This window comes from Poecilia reticulata, chromosome 9 (assembly GCF_904066995.2).
Source record: "Poecilia reticulata chromosome 9, P_reticulata-male-v2, whole genome shotgun sequence".
Classification (NCBI taxonomy): Eukaryota; Metazoa; Chordata; class Actinopteri; order Cyprinodontiformes; family Poeciliidae; genus Poecilia; species Poecilia reticulata.
Genome location: NC_088838.1, coordinates 18,009,878 through 18,025,948, shown reverse-complemented (window position 1 = coordinate 18,025,948; position 16,071 = coordinate 18,009,878). Strand labels below are relative to the sequence as shown.

Below are 16,071 nucleotides of genomic sequence, written 5' to 3'. Positions count from 1 at the left end.
TTTGAAATTGAGTAACGACGTATCACTGAACAAGAGCGCCCGGATGGCTCTACTTCGCTCACGTAAGTCTATGTTTCTCCTCCAATGGCCTTGCCCAGCTTCCATTCTCACATTGAACGGTTTAGCCAATGGCGTACCGCCTCATAATGGACCGAGCCTATCAATGTCCGAGCTCACAATGGAAATCGGCCAATCACCGTGGCGACATGCGAACCTATCAATGTCCGAGCTCACAATGGAAATCGGCCAATCACCGTGGCGACATGCGAACCTATCAATGTCCGAGCTCACAATGGAAATCGGCCAATCACCGTGGCGACATGCGAACCTATCAATGTTCGAGTTCACAATGGAACATGCCCAATCACCGTGATCCCCCAGACGCCCTCTCGCCCCCCCACCACAAGCAAAAAAAATCGGATTTTATTTTTAAAAGTGACAACCGTTGGAAGATTCTAAAAGTCAGATGTCAGTAGCCTAGCTTCGTTGAAGAAGGAAAGAGAAGGATTCGTCATCACATCATCGATCTGTCGACCTTAACGATATTACTGTGAGTACCTATTAATATTGTTTATTGTCTGTTGTCGTTCAAACAGATTTCGTATTTATAATTTTACATCAGCTAAAATAATATATTGTGCTTTCAATAAAAGGGCGACATATTGATGTCATGTTCTGAGTGAAAGAGTAAGGACACAGTTTATTTTATAATATAGTAGTAACACTTTAAGTTAAAATGTAAATGTATACATAGATATCAACCTATATATAGCCCGACCTTGATCGATCGATCGAGGTTGATAGTTTTTTTTTTTTTTTTTTTACCTCACTATGAGCACAGAAAACTATGGCTTTGATTTTACTTTTAAATGCTTTTATGTCATACCCATTGTTAGTTGTGCACAAAGTGCATCATTAGTTTATGGAATTTGATTCTGCTAATTCCCAATGTTATCTTCAGATGAGCACCAAGCCAAAGAGCCACAAAGGTATGGGGGATGGGGAGTGGATGGCAAGGCTTAAGGCATTTGCCAGCACTGGGGTTTGGCCTTCCAATGCAGGGAATAGACCAGCCCCAAGGCAGAAGAAATGGCATGACATCTATCAGAAGGTAAAGTGAAGTCACTGTTTCATTCACTTGTGTGTGTAGATATGTTTATAAAAAGGGACAGACTTGAGTAGCTGTCATTAATAAGATTATGTTACACTGTTTCAGATAGAAAAATGCCCCATGCAAGTTCGGGGACAGACCACCCTTTTTGGAGCGTCTGTCACTTGTGACTGTGGCTTTCACACTGATAAAGTAAGCTGGTTTAAAATAATATCTAATAACAATCACTTTTTAGTCAAATTTGAAGCTATGTCTTGTCTCTTGCAATTCTGGTGAATGGTGACTTTTACAATATCTTTGTTTTGGTAGCCTGCACTGCAGCCTCCTTCTGCACCTCCTTCCTTGACCCCACAGTCTGTGGCTTCACAATCTACGTCTGGTGATACAGCAACAGCCACTCGCTGTTTCCTGAGGTCCCCTCCATCTTTGTCAAGGGTAAATGTTCTTGTTTGTTTGCTCAATACTTTATATCATTGATTCTGTCATGGCAAAAAACTATCATAGTTTTTGAACAAAACATTTTCTTGTTCTTATTTTTGATGGAGTGATTTATAAAGTATTTACTTCACATGATTGTACATTTCTCATTTCAGTTCACTAAGTCCCATTTTGGGGGTTCTCTTTCGGATTCAGTGAAGCCCAACTTGGTGGCCCGGAAGACACCTAGTCCCTCTCTATCCTCTGTGAGGAGCCCAAGTCCCTCTCTATCCTCTGTGAGGAGCCCAAGTCCCTCTCTATCCTCTGTGAGGAGCCCAAGTCCCTCTCTATCCTCTGTGAGGAGCCCAAGTCCCCCTCCACCCTCTGTGAGGAGCCCAAGTGTTGCTCCATCCTCCCAGACACACTCCAGCGAGACAGTTGCAGCTGTGAGTACAGCAGTGTATATTCATTAAAGTAATGCAGTTCTAAGATATCTGTTTTCAAACATATTTATGTTCTGTTGGTTTTAGGAAGAGCCTTCAACGTCTCTGTTAAAACTAGCTGCAGGTGGTGATGCAGCTTCTTTCTGGTTGCCGAGTGAAATGAGGAAAACCATCCCTGTGCAGGATCAAAGATGGATCTCAAATACCCTCTTTAAATCTGGCAAACTGCGCCCAGATTTAAAGCTGTGGTACGAGCCTCCTGCACCGGCCCTCATTTACCATCAGGTGCCGACACCTGAGAGGTTTTTTTCACATCGGCTCCTGGTATGGATGCCCTACCATCAGTGGAAGGTCAGGGTGTTCTGCCAAGCTTGTGGAAATCATCTTACAGGTGCTGGCATCCACAAGAGGGCTCGGAAGGTCCTGGATGTTGATAGGTATTACCTCCTGGTGACGGAGACACTCAGGTGCAGCGGGTGTAATCTCACATATCTATCAACATCCCAGAGCATCCGAGACCAACTGGACTTGCCACACCAGAAACTATTTCGGCTCATCCTCACCCAAAAGTGAGTAAAACATTTAGTAAAATGCTAACTGGAGGAATGAAGATATCAAATTGCATGTAAATGTTACTGCGGAATAAATACTTTGTTAATCTGCCTTCCAGGTATGCTTGTGACATACGAGTGATCAGGCTGATGAGAGACAGAACGCAGGGCAACAGTTCAGCGCGGCTGCTGAAGCAGCTGAAAGAAAACCACGGGGAGGAGTGGCTGAACAGGTTGGGGCACTACCTGGAGGAGTGCGCTAACTTTGTAAATAGACCCAGCCTTTTCCCGGTGGTGTGCCAGGAGCCCCCAGAACCAGCTGACATCCCCACTGATCGCTGGTTGTTGACTGTGTATGGCAGAGATATTCTGTCACGCATAGACCACATAAAGGCCAGCATCACCTCCACCTTGGGGACAGTTCTGAAGCTGGACTCCACTAAAAAGGTTAGTAACCAGGTAATGATGATAATTATCAGTATTATTATTATTATTAGTATTAGTATTATATCCTACTTGAAAAAAAAAGGTGTACACTATTAAATTTAAAACACTAATAATTTAAAAAAAAAATTGGGATAACTTTTTTGTTTTCTATTTCAGTTTAAACAATTAAACGTGTTGTGAAAAAGTTTGTTGTTCTACAATGAAAATGTTATGACATCCACAGCAGACAGTGGTTTCTATAGACACGAGAAACAGCAAGATTTAATTCCACATTTTCTATTGTAGATCACCAAAAAGCTGGCTGGCCACAGCAAAGGAACAGCTCTGTGGGTGTCGTCAGTCAGCAATGAGCTGGGCCAAATATTGAATAGTGTCCTGACTGTCCAGGAGGGTCCAGGACTGGACAAAATGGCTGCAGGACTGATGGAGCGGTATCGCCAGGCTGGGGCTGCACCTCCAAAGGTGCTATATGTGGACTGTGGCTGCTGTGTTAGTGAGGGCCTCAGCAAGCTGCAGGGCAGATTTGGAGAATGGCCAGATATTTACATTCGTCTGGACATTTGGCACTTTATGCGGAGGCTGGCTGTAGGTTGTACCACGGATGCCCACCCTCTGTATCCTGCTTTCATGCGGGCACTGTCCTCCTGCATTTTTGAGTGGGATGCAGGGGACCTTGACCTTCTTCGACGAGCCAAAGAAAGGCAGCTCCAGCAGGAACAGAGGCCAGGTATAACCAACGCCATGGTGGACAGGCAGATAACAAAGAAGGAGTTGAGTACTTTCTGTCGTAGGAGGACACGGGGAGACGACATCACTACTGTCTTTATTGAACGACTGCTGGAGGAGCTGAATGGTCCAAAAGGGAGAGATTTGATGGGAGTTCCCTTGCTGGATGAAGTCAGAATGAAACACATCTGGGCTGTCCAAAAACGGCATGTGAAATGCATTCAGGATGTACCAGGGATTCAGTTGTACACTGAGGTGGGCAGTGTCAACAAGAGCGGAATCAAGTTGACACGCTATCGCTGTTCACGAGGCTCTACATCCCTGGAGTCATTTCACTGTCATTTAAACAGGTTTATTCCAGGTATGTCGCTTTCTAACATGACTATAACCCTTTACTGTATATTTTTGAAAAACTGGATCTACCAGTATTGTTTCAAACACATTAATATGATGTTTTGTTTTTTTGCTTTGTTTCCAGGAACCAGTGCAAACTTGCTGAATTTCCAGCTCTACCTCCTGGAAGGCCTGAATAGATGGAATCAGGATCGGGGTTCTGCAGCAGTGACCAACAAACCATCGTCTCTTCTGACATATGCTGGAGACATGACTCAGTCCATAAATCAGAACAGCTTGAAGGTGCTGGGACGAGAGTACGTCCCACAATTTATGCCTCCTTCAAAGTACACAGGTATTACAAAATGAAATATGTGAAGGAAAAACAGTTGTAGATAAACTACAGTATAAAAAAATCACTAATATGTAACATGTTTAGGACTGTTTTACTATCAATGTGTTTGCGATTTTCCATAGGTGAGCTACTGGGCGTTGACTACCTTCTAAGTCAAACAGGAAAGCCACTGAAAGCCGAGCCTGACTCAGAAGAAACAGATGTTCTGCTGGAAGATGTGGAGGCTAATGTAGCGGAGGAAGATGAAGGCTTTGTGGATGAGGAAGCTTTGGATTTTCTAGTATCAGAGCTAGACGATGAGACCATTTTCTCTGCTACATCACAGCTCGAATCCTCCACCCAGCCCGCTGCCTCCACCCAGCCAGCTCCCTCCACCCAGCCAGCTCCCTCCATCCAGTCTGCTGCCTCCACCCAGCCCGCTGCCTCCACCCAGCCCGCTGCCTCCATCCAGCCAGCTCCCTCCACCCAGCCAGCTCCCTCCATCCAGTCTGCTGCCTCCACCCAGCCCGCTGCCTCCATCCAGCCCGCTGCCTCCATCCAGCCAGCTCCCTCCACCCAGCCCGCTGCCTCCACCCAGCCAGCTGCCTCCATCCAGTCTGCTGCCTCCACCCAGCCAGCTCCCTCCATCCAGTCTGCTGCCTCCACCCAGCCCGCTGCCTCCATCCAGCCAGCTCCCTCCACCCAGCCCGCTGCCTCCACCCAGCCAGCTGCCTCCATCCAGTCTGCTGCCTCCACCCAGCCAGCTCCCTCCATCCAGTCTGCTGCCTCCATCCAGCCCGCTGCCTCCATCCAGCCAGCTCCCTCCACCCAGCCCGCTGCCTCCATCCAGCCAGCTCCCTCCACCCAGCCCGCTGCCTCCACCCAGCCAGCTCCCTCCATCCAGTCTGCTGCCTCCACCCAGCCCGCTGCCTCCACCCAGCCAGCTCCCTCCACCCAGCCCGCTGCCTCCACCCAGCCAGCTGCCTCCATCCAGTCTGCTGCCTCCACCCAGCCAGCTGCCTCCATCCAGTCTGCTGCCTCCATCCAGCCCGCTGCCTCCATCCAGCCAGCTCCCTCCACCCAGCCAGCTCCCTCCACCCAGCCCGCTGCCTCCACCCAGCCAGCTGCCTCCATCCAGCCCGCTGCCTCCATCCAGCCAGCTCCCTCCATCCAGCCCGCTGCCTCCACCCAGCCCGCTCCCTCCATCCAGTCTGCTGCCTCCACCCAGCCAGCTCCCTCCATCCAGTCTGCTGCCTCCACCCAGCCCGCTGCCTCCATCCAGCCCGCTGCCTCCATCCAGCCAGCTCCCTCCACCCAGCCCGCTGCCTCCACCCAGCCCGCTGCCTCCATCCAGCCCGCTGCCTCCATCCAGCCAGCTCCCTCCACCCAGCCCGCTGCCTCCATCCAGCCCGCTGCCTCCATCCAGCCAGCTCCCTCCACCCAGTCCGCTGCCTCCACCCAGCCTGGCATTGCAGTGCCTATGTCAGAGGTGGGCATTCATTCTAAGCTGTAGAATTGAAGAAAAATAAAATAAAACTTCAAATAACTTCTACATTTTTTATGTTGTTTATGTTTTCTCAGGGTTTAGATGAGGTCGGTGTACCAGGCCTGGACAAAGTTGACAGCTTGGCTGAGTATCTGGTGGAGCTAAGGAGCAAAACCTCACTGGTGCTGAACAACCAGGAGGTCAGTAACATACGTTGTTGCTTGCTGCAGACATGCACACGCCTTTCACCTCACTTGCATATTGCTGTGTCCTCATGTATAATTGTTTTATTTTCCTGTTTAGGTGAGCTGCATTGTTGCTCTGTGGCAGAACCTGCTGGAGTTTGATAAACAGAGGGTGGTATTTGCTGCAAGGCATCAAGAGAGATTGAACACTGGGAGGTTTAGGTCCCCCAAGAAGAGGCAGGAATTTACTCCTGGGGTTGAGAGTGTGAAGAGGCATGCTTTAACCACTCCAGCCCCATCTGCCCAATGGCCAGACTGCTGCCGCCTGGTGGAGACCATCTTTGTCCGGCTGTGCAATATCCATCGTAGTCCAAAGAAAAGAGGGGCAGGCACAGTCTCCAGGTGGGATTTAATCCTTCAAGACTATAGGAAGATCAGGCAGCTCGTTCTAGCAAATGGAGCTGTGATGGGGCAGACAAACTTGCAGCTAGTGGATGTGAGCTACACCACCCTGGTTCAGTGGCATAACAGAAGGGTCAAAAGGCAAGAAACAGCTGTGGTACTTCAAGGGCTAAACCTTCCCAGCCGGTTTTCTGTAGCTGCTGACCCACTTCTGCCTGCAAATATACGTCCGCATTACGGCGTACCACATTCAGGGCCACTGCATTCGTACAGGCTACCATCCAACACTGTGGGGCAGTCAAAATTAAAAAGAAAGCTACAATTCACTGATGGGACAAATCCATCAGGACAGCGGCAGCTTCTCCCTGCCCCACCCAAAAGGCCTCAGCTAGTGGCAATTACTCCAGTGGTACCACAGGGATCTGTTATCCTCACTACCCAACAGCAACAGAGTTTGTGGAGCCTCTCCACCCCTCCTCCACATGCTTATGCTGTGGCCCCTGCTCTGGGCTCTGCTCTGGCCCCTGCTGTGGCCCCTGTTCTGGCTCCCAGAGCAGCCCCTGCTGAACCTGATAGAGAACCTCGAAAACTGACACGCAAAGTTTTGCACAATACATGCAAAAAATGCGGGCAGTTTAGAATTGCTGAAACAGGACACAGCCAATATAGAGGGCAAATTTACTGTCCCTCTAATGAAAGTCTAACTAAAGAGCAGTGGCTGGAACAAATTAAAAAGAAAAATAAATGTTTTCTTTAATTTAAATAACTTCACAAACTGTTTCATTGTATATAGTTTTTATTTAGTTCACAGTGTTATTTATTTTGTTTTCGATTGATATTGTCATTATGCTACAATGTTTTTGGACTAACTAAACATGTTTCATTCACTGTCTTAATTGTTGATGAATAAATATTTGGTTCTTTGAAACCTATAAGGTCTATGGTCTTTTACTGTAAGTAAATGTTAGCTGATTCAAATTCTGAATTATTGGTAATAATTTTAAGCATACACTAGAAAAAAGATATTCACTTCACTCAAAAAGTACTTTAGGAAAGACACTTGCAAGAATATTTTAGTTTTTATCATTGTTTTGCTGTGAAAAATGAAAATAAGCACTGGGTATAATTAAGGACATTAAAATAGACTGTATCAAGTATATAGTATAATTTAACACTATCTGTAAAAAAAAGCATTTAAAATGTTTTCAAGATACAAAAAAACAGCTGTTACTTCATAACACTTGAACATTGATTGTGGGAAATCTTTTCACTCAAACATTGTATGGCGACTGGTAGGATCGAACTCGCGACTCTGGGATTGGCCTCACTCTTCCCCTTTCTTCTCCCCCCCTTTTTTCCCCTTCTTCCCCCCCCCAAGCAGACTATTGTTCCCCAGCTTTGGCGCAGTCGGTAGAGCATCAGACTTTTAATCTGAGGGTCCAGGGTTCAAGTCCCTGTTCGGGCGTGTTTTTTCTTTTTTAAGATAGAAACTGCTTATCGGCTTGGTATTTATTGTCCAGGAACAAATGACGACGGTGAGACATCGTTTCTTACCATTTACATTGCAAGAATTGTAAGAAACCGCTTCTTACAATTGACACTTCCTGCAGTGGCATCAAACTGCAGCTCTGGAGGGCTGGGATTCTGTAACTTTTTGATGTTCTTGGTTTAACACACTTCATTAAAAATATTTTGATAATTAGCAGAACTCTGAACTGCATGCTAAGGAGGTATTTTAACAATTTGATAGAGGTGTGATGAACCAGGAACACATCTAAAAGTTGCAAGACAGAGCTGAGTACTGTATTGGATTTTGACACCTGTTTTAAAAAAATTGTTTTGGATATTTATTTACCAAAGATCTATGATAGATTAAGAGCAAGAACAATAAACTCCCACCGTATTTCTAAATCAAAAACAGAAACAGTAAATATTACTATTAATAAATCTAAACATTATTTCTACCATTTCAAACTGAGTTTCTCTTAAATTTCTAATCTGTTCATAATGATATCAATAGGAGCTGGTGAGAGTGTGGGTCACTGTGAACAGGTCACCAGTCCATAAAAGGCTTCATATTGACCTTTAAATATTTGGACCCGTCTTCCCCCTCTATCAAACTACAATTTAAGAATAATAACTTATTCTAAGATACTCCTTTAAATGTGTGGACCATTCTTCCCCCTCTAGTTTCAGTTTGAATAAAACATTTAGTAAAACAGACACAACAATGTGATTTGGAAAAATAATAATTCCATTTTTATTTTTTATTATAAGAACATAGACCATTCAATATATATGTGTATATATATGTTAAGTGCTATGGAATCTGATTGTTTTATAGTGCACATTTAAAACTGGCCACAAAATAAAAATATCAGCTTTACAAACAAAGCAGCATCCAGAAAAGAAAACTAACTAACTAAATAAGTACTTTGGCTTAAGAATGTTACTATAAATAAATAAAAAAGTTAATCTGAAAGCACTTGGAATCCACAAAGAAGTACTAGTAATAAATGCGAATAAACCTACTACATTCATGAAACAACAACAAGTGTCTGAAGTTTTAGGCTATGTATGACAGGCATCGACTTGCAAGAACCATTAGGAACTGGAATATAAATATGTCAAAAAAAAGAGTAATTGCTACTCATATCAACAAAGCAAATGTTGTTTATCGCAGCGATGAATCTGAATAAGGTGGAACAGCAGTTGTTTCTAGGTTAGGGTGACTAAATATGTCCGCTGCCTCGTCTGTCTTTTCTGTTTAAAGAGGAAGTTAAAGTCTAATTGAACAAGCAGGCACCAGACAATGCAAGACAATACAGAAAACAAAAGTAAGTAACTCACTCGATTGACAAAATAAGCAGAAGATCACGGAACAATGCAAAACAATTCACAAGGATTGTGAAATTAGGCTCGTCTTTTCATGTACACGTCTGTGTGAATTTCTGCCCACAGACTCTTTAGTCACCAAAGTATCAGGTTAAGAGTTCACAACATATTCTGATCACAATTTTCTCCGAGGACACAACAAATACAAAAGTAAACAAACTGGCAGAAAATGCAGTTTTCGGAAACTTAAAACACTACATTTTTCTGTAACACTGACTTGCAAAAGTACTAATACCCCTTTGAACTTCAATCAAATTCAATGCATTTTATTGAGTTTTAAACGTTAGACCAATATAAAGTCCTGCGTAATTTTGAAATTAAAGAAAATAATGAACAATGTGGATTTCTATTCAGCCTCTCAGAACCTGTAGAACCACATTTTGCTACAGTTACGGGTGCAACGTCTGGTGAGCCGCCCAGTATTCTGCTTCATGTTGATTCCTGCGATTTCTTTAAAGTTAATCTTGTCTGATTAATGCTCCTCTTGTTAATTTAAGTGGGTGTCTCACACACACACGATCAAAGCTTAGGATATTGTTTTACGACAGAATCCTGCTTTAGATTTCTCCGCAGCTATTGGTTGTGTTTTTAGGTCTGTTGCGATGCTGCTTATTCACTTTTCATTTGCAATAAACCTTGACAAATGTCTGATTTTCCTTTCACTACAAAATCATGTTCTACTTTCCATTGGTCCATCAGATAAACTTAAAATAAAATACATTAAAGTTTGCGGTGCAATGCAACAACAATGTTCAGGGGTGTGAATACTTTAGCAAGGGACTGTAAGCTAATTACACAAAGTTTAAAGCAACAGGTTGGATTTCTGGCTACCAGACAGATTCAGGTTAACGTTTAAATATTTGCATGTAAATAACATTAAAAAAACGTACCTATAATCTTATTTTGTTAAGGGATGACTTGTAATTTGTTTTGGGGTTTTTTTAATAGTTGGCTACTAAAATAATTTATAGAGCAGTATCACAATCTATTATTCTCATAAATATAGTCTCTGTTTGAATTCAGCTTTACGTTTTGGCATGAAATGTGCATCTGGAACGTCTTTATACTAAAATATTAAGTGCACTCGGATCGACACAGTTCTCACAGTGCTGACAGGACAAAAACCACAGAGGACAGTCCGTAAGGCTCATAGCAGCAACCTGTGAATGTAAAGGCCTTGTGTAGATTGTATGAATTCATGTGTGTTACACTGTTGTGCTACTACAGCCGACTCTTCTTTACATGGAAGGAAAGGAGGACGAGAGCAACAATCACTTGTTTTCTATCAGCATCTGCACTTTGCACACCAGATCTCTGGCCAGGGTCAAAATCTGCTTGATGTTGTGATGCTCAGCCATTTCTGAAAGACAAAGACAAAAGAGTGGCACATCAAAGCTTTGATGCATAACCACTGATTAACTGTACCCAAAGGCTTTTCCCTCACTCTCTCAAGATTTTAGTTGGTTTAATAGAGCAGAGCTTGTTCTGGATAAATGTTTGCATGAGTGTGTAGTTGGATTACACACACAGTGGGATGAATTACACCAATGAGTCACTGTGTACTTACACCCAGCTGTTGATAAAACTAAAGTTTCACTGAAAATCTGATGTTAAAGTGAAAAAGTGCAATTTTCTGAACCAAATTAGGGTAAGGTGAAGTTTTCATGTTTTAACTCTAGAAATCAGCAGAAAGAGCAACAACCCAAATATGATAAATTTGGGCTGCACAGATAAAAGACGTTCAAAGGACGCAGAGAGCCAGAAAATCTACCGTCTTGCAAATGGTAGATTTGTAAAATCAAATTAGTGATAGATAGACTTTATTTTGGCCAATTATCTGCAGGGGAAAAGAGCTAAATGAAAAAACAGAGCAGATCATAATTTTATAACCTCTAATGTTTGCCTGGGAAATGGTTCAACCTCTGCACAAACTTCTCCATGTCATGTTTCCCCATTTCTCCATTTTCCTGTTTGGTAAATCAACTCAGCTAATCAAACACCATCAGCAGCATCATGTTTTTCGTCAGCTAGCAGAATGGAAACAAACTGAGCCTCGACAGTAACAAGGTGAGAAATGCGGATGAGACTCTTACATGTGTTGTGAGTCGTCTTAGTGTCTGGGCAAATCAATCTAAGCCTCATTTGGATTTACACTGTGAAAAAATATATTTCTATTGTATTTCTATATATCGTTTTTCTATCTTTTTCTCTACTTGCAGTGATATTTTTACATTATCAGAAAAAAACATTTATTAGAAAAAAATAATGTTTTCAAAGGATGATTTTACCATCCAAAACAACCAAAGGCAAAAAAAAAAAAAAAGTAGTTGCTCTCCTTGTTAAATCATGAATTAATGTTTGTTTTAAAAAGCAGAAAATCTAGAAGGTGAATATCCAATAATTCATAAAACAAGCAAAATGAAGGCTTTGGTGTGACCTAGTCAAATTCCTGAATCGAATTTGAGTGAGATGCTACAGCATGATCTTAAATGGGTCGTTTATGCTTAAAAAACCCTTCAATGGGGATGAGTTGTAACAATTTAACTGGTCTGATTTGATGACCAAAGCCAAAGAAGCTGAACTCAAACTTAAATTCTCAAAACCCCAAATTCATCACAAATTTATTTGGTTTTTGGTTCGCTTGCTTTACCTGCATTTTTGTTGTTTTTAACAAAGTTGACTGCCCTGCACAGGGCTAAGTGCTAAGAACATTAGCGACAGGGTGATGTGTTTTACCATTGAAGAACTTGATGATGTCTGTGAAGTCCATGTTGTTCTCCAGGATGATGTCCCTGTATACCTCCACCAGAGCAAGGGCAATGAAGAGCACAAAGTGACTTGATGAGGCATACTTGGCGGCCCAAATGGTTTCCCAGACAACAAACACGTCATCATAAACCAGCTCTGGACAGAAAGCACAAAGAAACAGAGAGTTGGATTTTTGTTCAGAGATTTTTCCATTTCTTTATTCTGTCTACTTGATTAACCTTTTATACTTACGATTGCTCCAATTGCTTTTTTTTTTTTTTTTAACTCTATTTGTGTTATTTTTTTAACCTTTAACTGCACTTGCTCAACTGCAGCAAATATTTGACTAAAACAGAAAAAGCTCTAATCACTTCTTTGATGCTTCTCTCCTTCTAATAGGCGCCGACTCTGTTAGCCTGAGCCGTTACATCACCTCGTTTGAAGTCGAGCAGGAACCAGCGGTAGCAGAAGTAGAAGTGGGTGTAGTCTCCGTTCTGGTGCATGAGCTCAAACAGCTCAGAATCCAGGATCTAAAATCAGAGAGGGAAAGAAAGATAAAAAATAAAAAAACAACAACCTCTAAGCGATGACTGGATGTGCTGGCTATTATCGGACTCTATTATAAAACTCAAGCTGCGTCACCTGGATTAGAGAGCGCATGTTGGCAAAGTGAGTGTCCATGGCTCCTCCGTGTGGAAAGTTCTGATTCATTCTCTTCATGAGTTTACTGAAACAGCTGAAAGCTTTGGCCTCTGAGAGGAGGACACGGAGAGGGAAAGCGAGCTTGCCAAGTCTTTAATGCAGCTCAGAATATCACTGTAAAAATACATCAAATCAAGTGGGAACAAGGAGGAGAGTTTCGACTCACCGTCATCGAGAATGACTAAAAGAGGAGCCAGCAGGTCACACATTCCCTGAACGTATCCGATGTCCAGGTGCCTCCAGATGTAGCTGTGAATATGCAGCGCAGAGAGCTGACCTTAACCCCATGTGACTGCTTCTTACTCTGACTCACACTCTCTCTGCAGGTTTAGAGCCATTCTGCAGACTAATATTCTGACACTGGAGACAAGTGTTTCAGAAACGATATTCATCATTGAACAGGTCAACGACGTTTGTGGTCGAAACTGAGTCTCAAAGCAAATAGCTGGAAATATAAAACTTTTAGAGTTTAAGAGAGGGCAAACTTGCAAACTTCTTCATGTTTTCTCATGGCGCAACTATGTAACAGTGCAAAATAAAGCAAAGAATAATTGTGAAGGGGAAGGAAAACTGTGCAAAGTTTTACAAATATTTTCGTACCCTGAGTAGCTGCAGTTGTGATTTATTTTCCATGACTCATCTTGTGTTTTAACAAGTAACGATTTCATAAATCTTAAATTACATTAGAAAGAATAAAGTCTGAATTTAAAATATTGAACTAGACGTGTTGTTGAAATGAAGAACTAAATCCTTAAAAAAGTCTTAAATTGCCAAGCCACATTGACTGAACATGCTAAACTTAATGGAAAACTTGTTTCCAGCAGATGAAGCTTCCTAAATGGACTGTTTGTTTTTGTCAGTCAGATAAGTTCAAATGATTGAGCTTCTTATGGATGTGAGAAAGCATTGCTGTGATCTATTATTTGACTATGCCCCTGCAGGGGTCACTGTTTTACCTGCACATGACGTTGCGCAGCTTCTCCAGGTTGGCCGGAGTGAAATACCAGTAGTTCCTGTCACACCGCTGGACGTCTTTCTCGATGCGGTGCAGATTTAGTGTGTATAAATCCAAAAGATCTTGCTGTAACAAATGTAATTATGACAGTAAATAAAATAAACTTACTATCTGGTTGACTTATATCTCAATAAATCAGTGGTTATCAAATTATTTCAAGCTGGAGGTTTCTTTAAAAACCTCTCCTCAGTGTTGCCTGAGTTCAATTTGAGAACCACTGCTGCGCATAAATGTAGACTCGTTAAAAATGGTGTGCATACAGAGTAAGGGCTCCCAGTCGCTCCCTGAGAGGTCACTTCATCCTTTGTGTTTTCGTCGGCTGGAAGAGAGTCGAAAGGAGGGTAAAGGCTCTCCATCTCCGGCTCTGACAGGATGGACTCTGTTCCTTCGGGACTGAGCTTTTCTACCTCCTGCCTCAGATCTGCAGGAGTTGCTGAATCCTCAGAGAAGGACGGAGTCTCGCAGTGTCCTCTCCTGCTCCAGGGTGCCATGGAAACCTTTGCCTTGGGGATCTCCTCCATTTCTATGGCGGAAGGAGACTCGTCAGACTCAGTCAAAGCCTGGGTCTCGTCTTTCTGAGACGAGCTGTAAGCTCCTCCCGATATCGAGGCGCCCAGAATCTGTCCCTCCTCACATTCCTTAAGGCTTTTTGATTTTTCTTTATCTTGAGAAAATGTGACGGTTGTGTTTAATTTTTCCATTTCTTTTATCGGTGTCACGTTTTTTTCTTTGTGTTTGGAAGCTTCCTCGGTCTTCAGTGGAGCGTGTTTCTGAGGACTTTCTTTAATGTTCACTTTTGGGTCTTTATCTTCAAAATTAGCTCCTTCCTTTTTCACATTTCCAGACTTTGTGTTGTCCTGTGTTCCAGGATTCACTTTGGCTCCGTCTTTATCCGTGCTGTCAAATGTTTTCTCCTCTTCCCCTTTGTCCTTCTCTTCACTCGCCACCTGACTCTCGACTGTCAACGCTTCAGCCTCTCCCGCTGCAGCTTTGGCAGAGCTCTGCGACATCGGAGGCGCAGCTGTGGATCTCTGGGACGCATCAGGTGCGGAGCTGTCCTCTGTGCTGAAGGAGCCATCTGAAAGGCCAGAGGTGACGGAGAAGTTTCGAGAGGAAGGATGCCCAGAGTCGGGAGAGCTTGACTCGTTTTGCACAGCTCCGTTGGGCATCTTCGGCAACTGTTTGGCCTCTTCGGTCTTGGACTCCGACTCGGGTGGGTCCGGCTCCTCGACGGACTCAAACACCTGAAAGAACAAGCCAAAGGGAAGCAGACTACTCCAGGGGAAGGGATGGGAGGATGTGAAGAACTAGCAGGAAGGAGAATGCAAAACATTGGTTCAGAATGTCTAGATTAAATGAATAGTTTAGACATTTACAGTATGTGCAATGGTTTCTGATTGTGATTTCAAGAAGCCAGACTTTTTTGTGATCTTTTAAAATGGCTTTCTAGGCTAAAAATAAAAAAAATGTACTTTCTTTAGTCCTTTTTCACTTATTTTCTCTCCAGCTCTTATTGTTAATAATAAAAGCATGCTGCTTAAAATAGAGAAAAGTGGACAATGAAGATGATTCAAGGCTAAAAGCTGCAGGATATTAACATCTGATAATCATGTCTCAAAGAAAAGAACAAAGCTCTTACTCTGTCACCCTTCAGCTGATCAACTCTTTATTCAGTTAATAACACTTCAGGCATCACCTGGTAAAATATTATTCTATATCAATCAGGAAATTGTAAATTGATTTCTAAAGCACTCCTTACAAGATAAATATTCATCCATTTTCATCTCTACTGGTGACAAGACAAAACTGTAAAATCAGAATTTTTCCTGATTAGTGACTGCACCATTATGATCACTAAGACTGCACTGGAAAAAAGTGCTGGATTCTGCTGGCAACCATTTGTAAATCTCAGGTTTAAAGTAAGGATTCCCATTTTCTAACCAATGCAAAAAGAGAGAAACTATTGTTTTCCTGTGACAATGGCTGCTCACGACAGGCAGACCTACACAAACAGGGTTCAGTTTCTTACCCAAAGACATTTAGACACTATGAGAATCATTCTTCTCCACTGAGCTATGAACACTCCAGTCACTCCGTTATCTTTGGCATTTTTCACAAATGAACGATATATAAGAAAACCCGTTAATGTCCATGTGATCACATGCAACAAACAACCTAAAAATCCAAGTTGCCCTTTAACATGCAGCCACAGCACTAGTTCATCTCTCAGTAAATGGGCTCCAGAAACAAATGCTACAGAAATAAAAGTTCCTCTG

The 16,071-nt window shown here is 42.8% G+C and overlaps 2 protein-coding genes across 3 annotated transcripts in view; one reads left to right on the top strand and one right to left on the bottom strand.

The window, feature by feature from the left end:
* The first annotated feature begins 54 nt into the window (after window positions 1-54).
* On the top strand, window positions 55-7,341 carry LOC145552953 (uncharacterized). The gene is made up of 13 exons (XM_081611140.1): window positions 55-550; window positions 962-1,111; window positions 1,217-1,303; window positions 1,421-1,546; window positions 1,705-1,974; window positions 2,059-2,540; window positions 2,642-2,969; window positions 3,255-4,056; window positions 4,174-4,383; window positions 4,506-4,876; window positions 5,681-5,851; window positions 5,944-6,048; window positions 6,152-7,341. Exons 2-13 carry the CDS (start codon window positions 962-964, stop codon window positions 7,190-7,192), a joined length of 4,143 nt encoding a protein of 1,380 aa, XP_081467266.1. The 5' UTR covers window positions 55-550; the 3' UTR covers window positions 7,193-7,341.
* Window positions 7,342-8,666: 1,325 nt separating this feature from the next.
* Window positions 8,667-16,071, bottom strand: part of sgsm1a (small G protein signaling modulator 1a) — a 30,401-nt gene continuing 22,996 nt past the window's right edge. The window contains exons 19-25 of one of the 2 annotated variants that reach the window (XM_008418688.3): window positions 14,056-15,102; window positions 13,737-13,861; window positions 12,947-13,029; window positions 12,721-12,830; window positions 12,512-12,608; window positions 12,067-12,234; window positions 8,667-10,690 (exon numbers count right to left, since the gene is read on the bottom strand). In XM_008418688.3, coding sequence (XP_008416910.2) covers window positions 10,602-10,690; window positions 12,067-12,234; window positions 12,512-12,608; window positions 12,721-12,830; window positions 12,947-13,029; window positions 13,737-13,861; window positions 14,056-15,102 — 1,719 coding nt within the window. In that variant the 3' untranslated portion in view covers window positions 8,667-10,601. The remainder of the gene's footprint in view (window positions 10,691-12,066; window positions 12,235-12,511; window positions 12,609-12,720; window positions 12,831-12,946; window positions 13,030-13,736; window positions 13,862-14,055; window positions 15,103-16,071) is intronic. The other variant, XM_008418689.3, reaches the window with a different exon arrangement.

Excerpts from the sequence above, each read along its gene's own strand:
- LOC145552953 (XM_081611140.1), top strand. The coding sequence starts at position 962 with ATGAGCACCAAGCCAAAGAGCCACAAAGGTATGGGGGATGGGGAGTGG. Across the intron at positions 1,112-1,216 it reads GGCATGACATCTATCAGAAG|ATAGAAAAATGCCCCATGCA; the intron begins GTAAAGTGAAGT and ends ACACTGTTTCAG. Across the intron at positions 6,049-6,151 it reads TGGTGCTGAACAACCAGGAG|GTGAGCTGCATTGTTGCTCT; the intron begins GTCAGTAACATA and ends TTTCCTGTTTAG.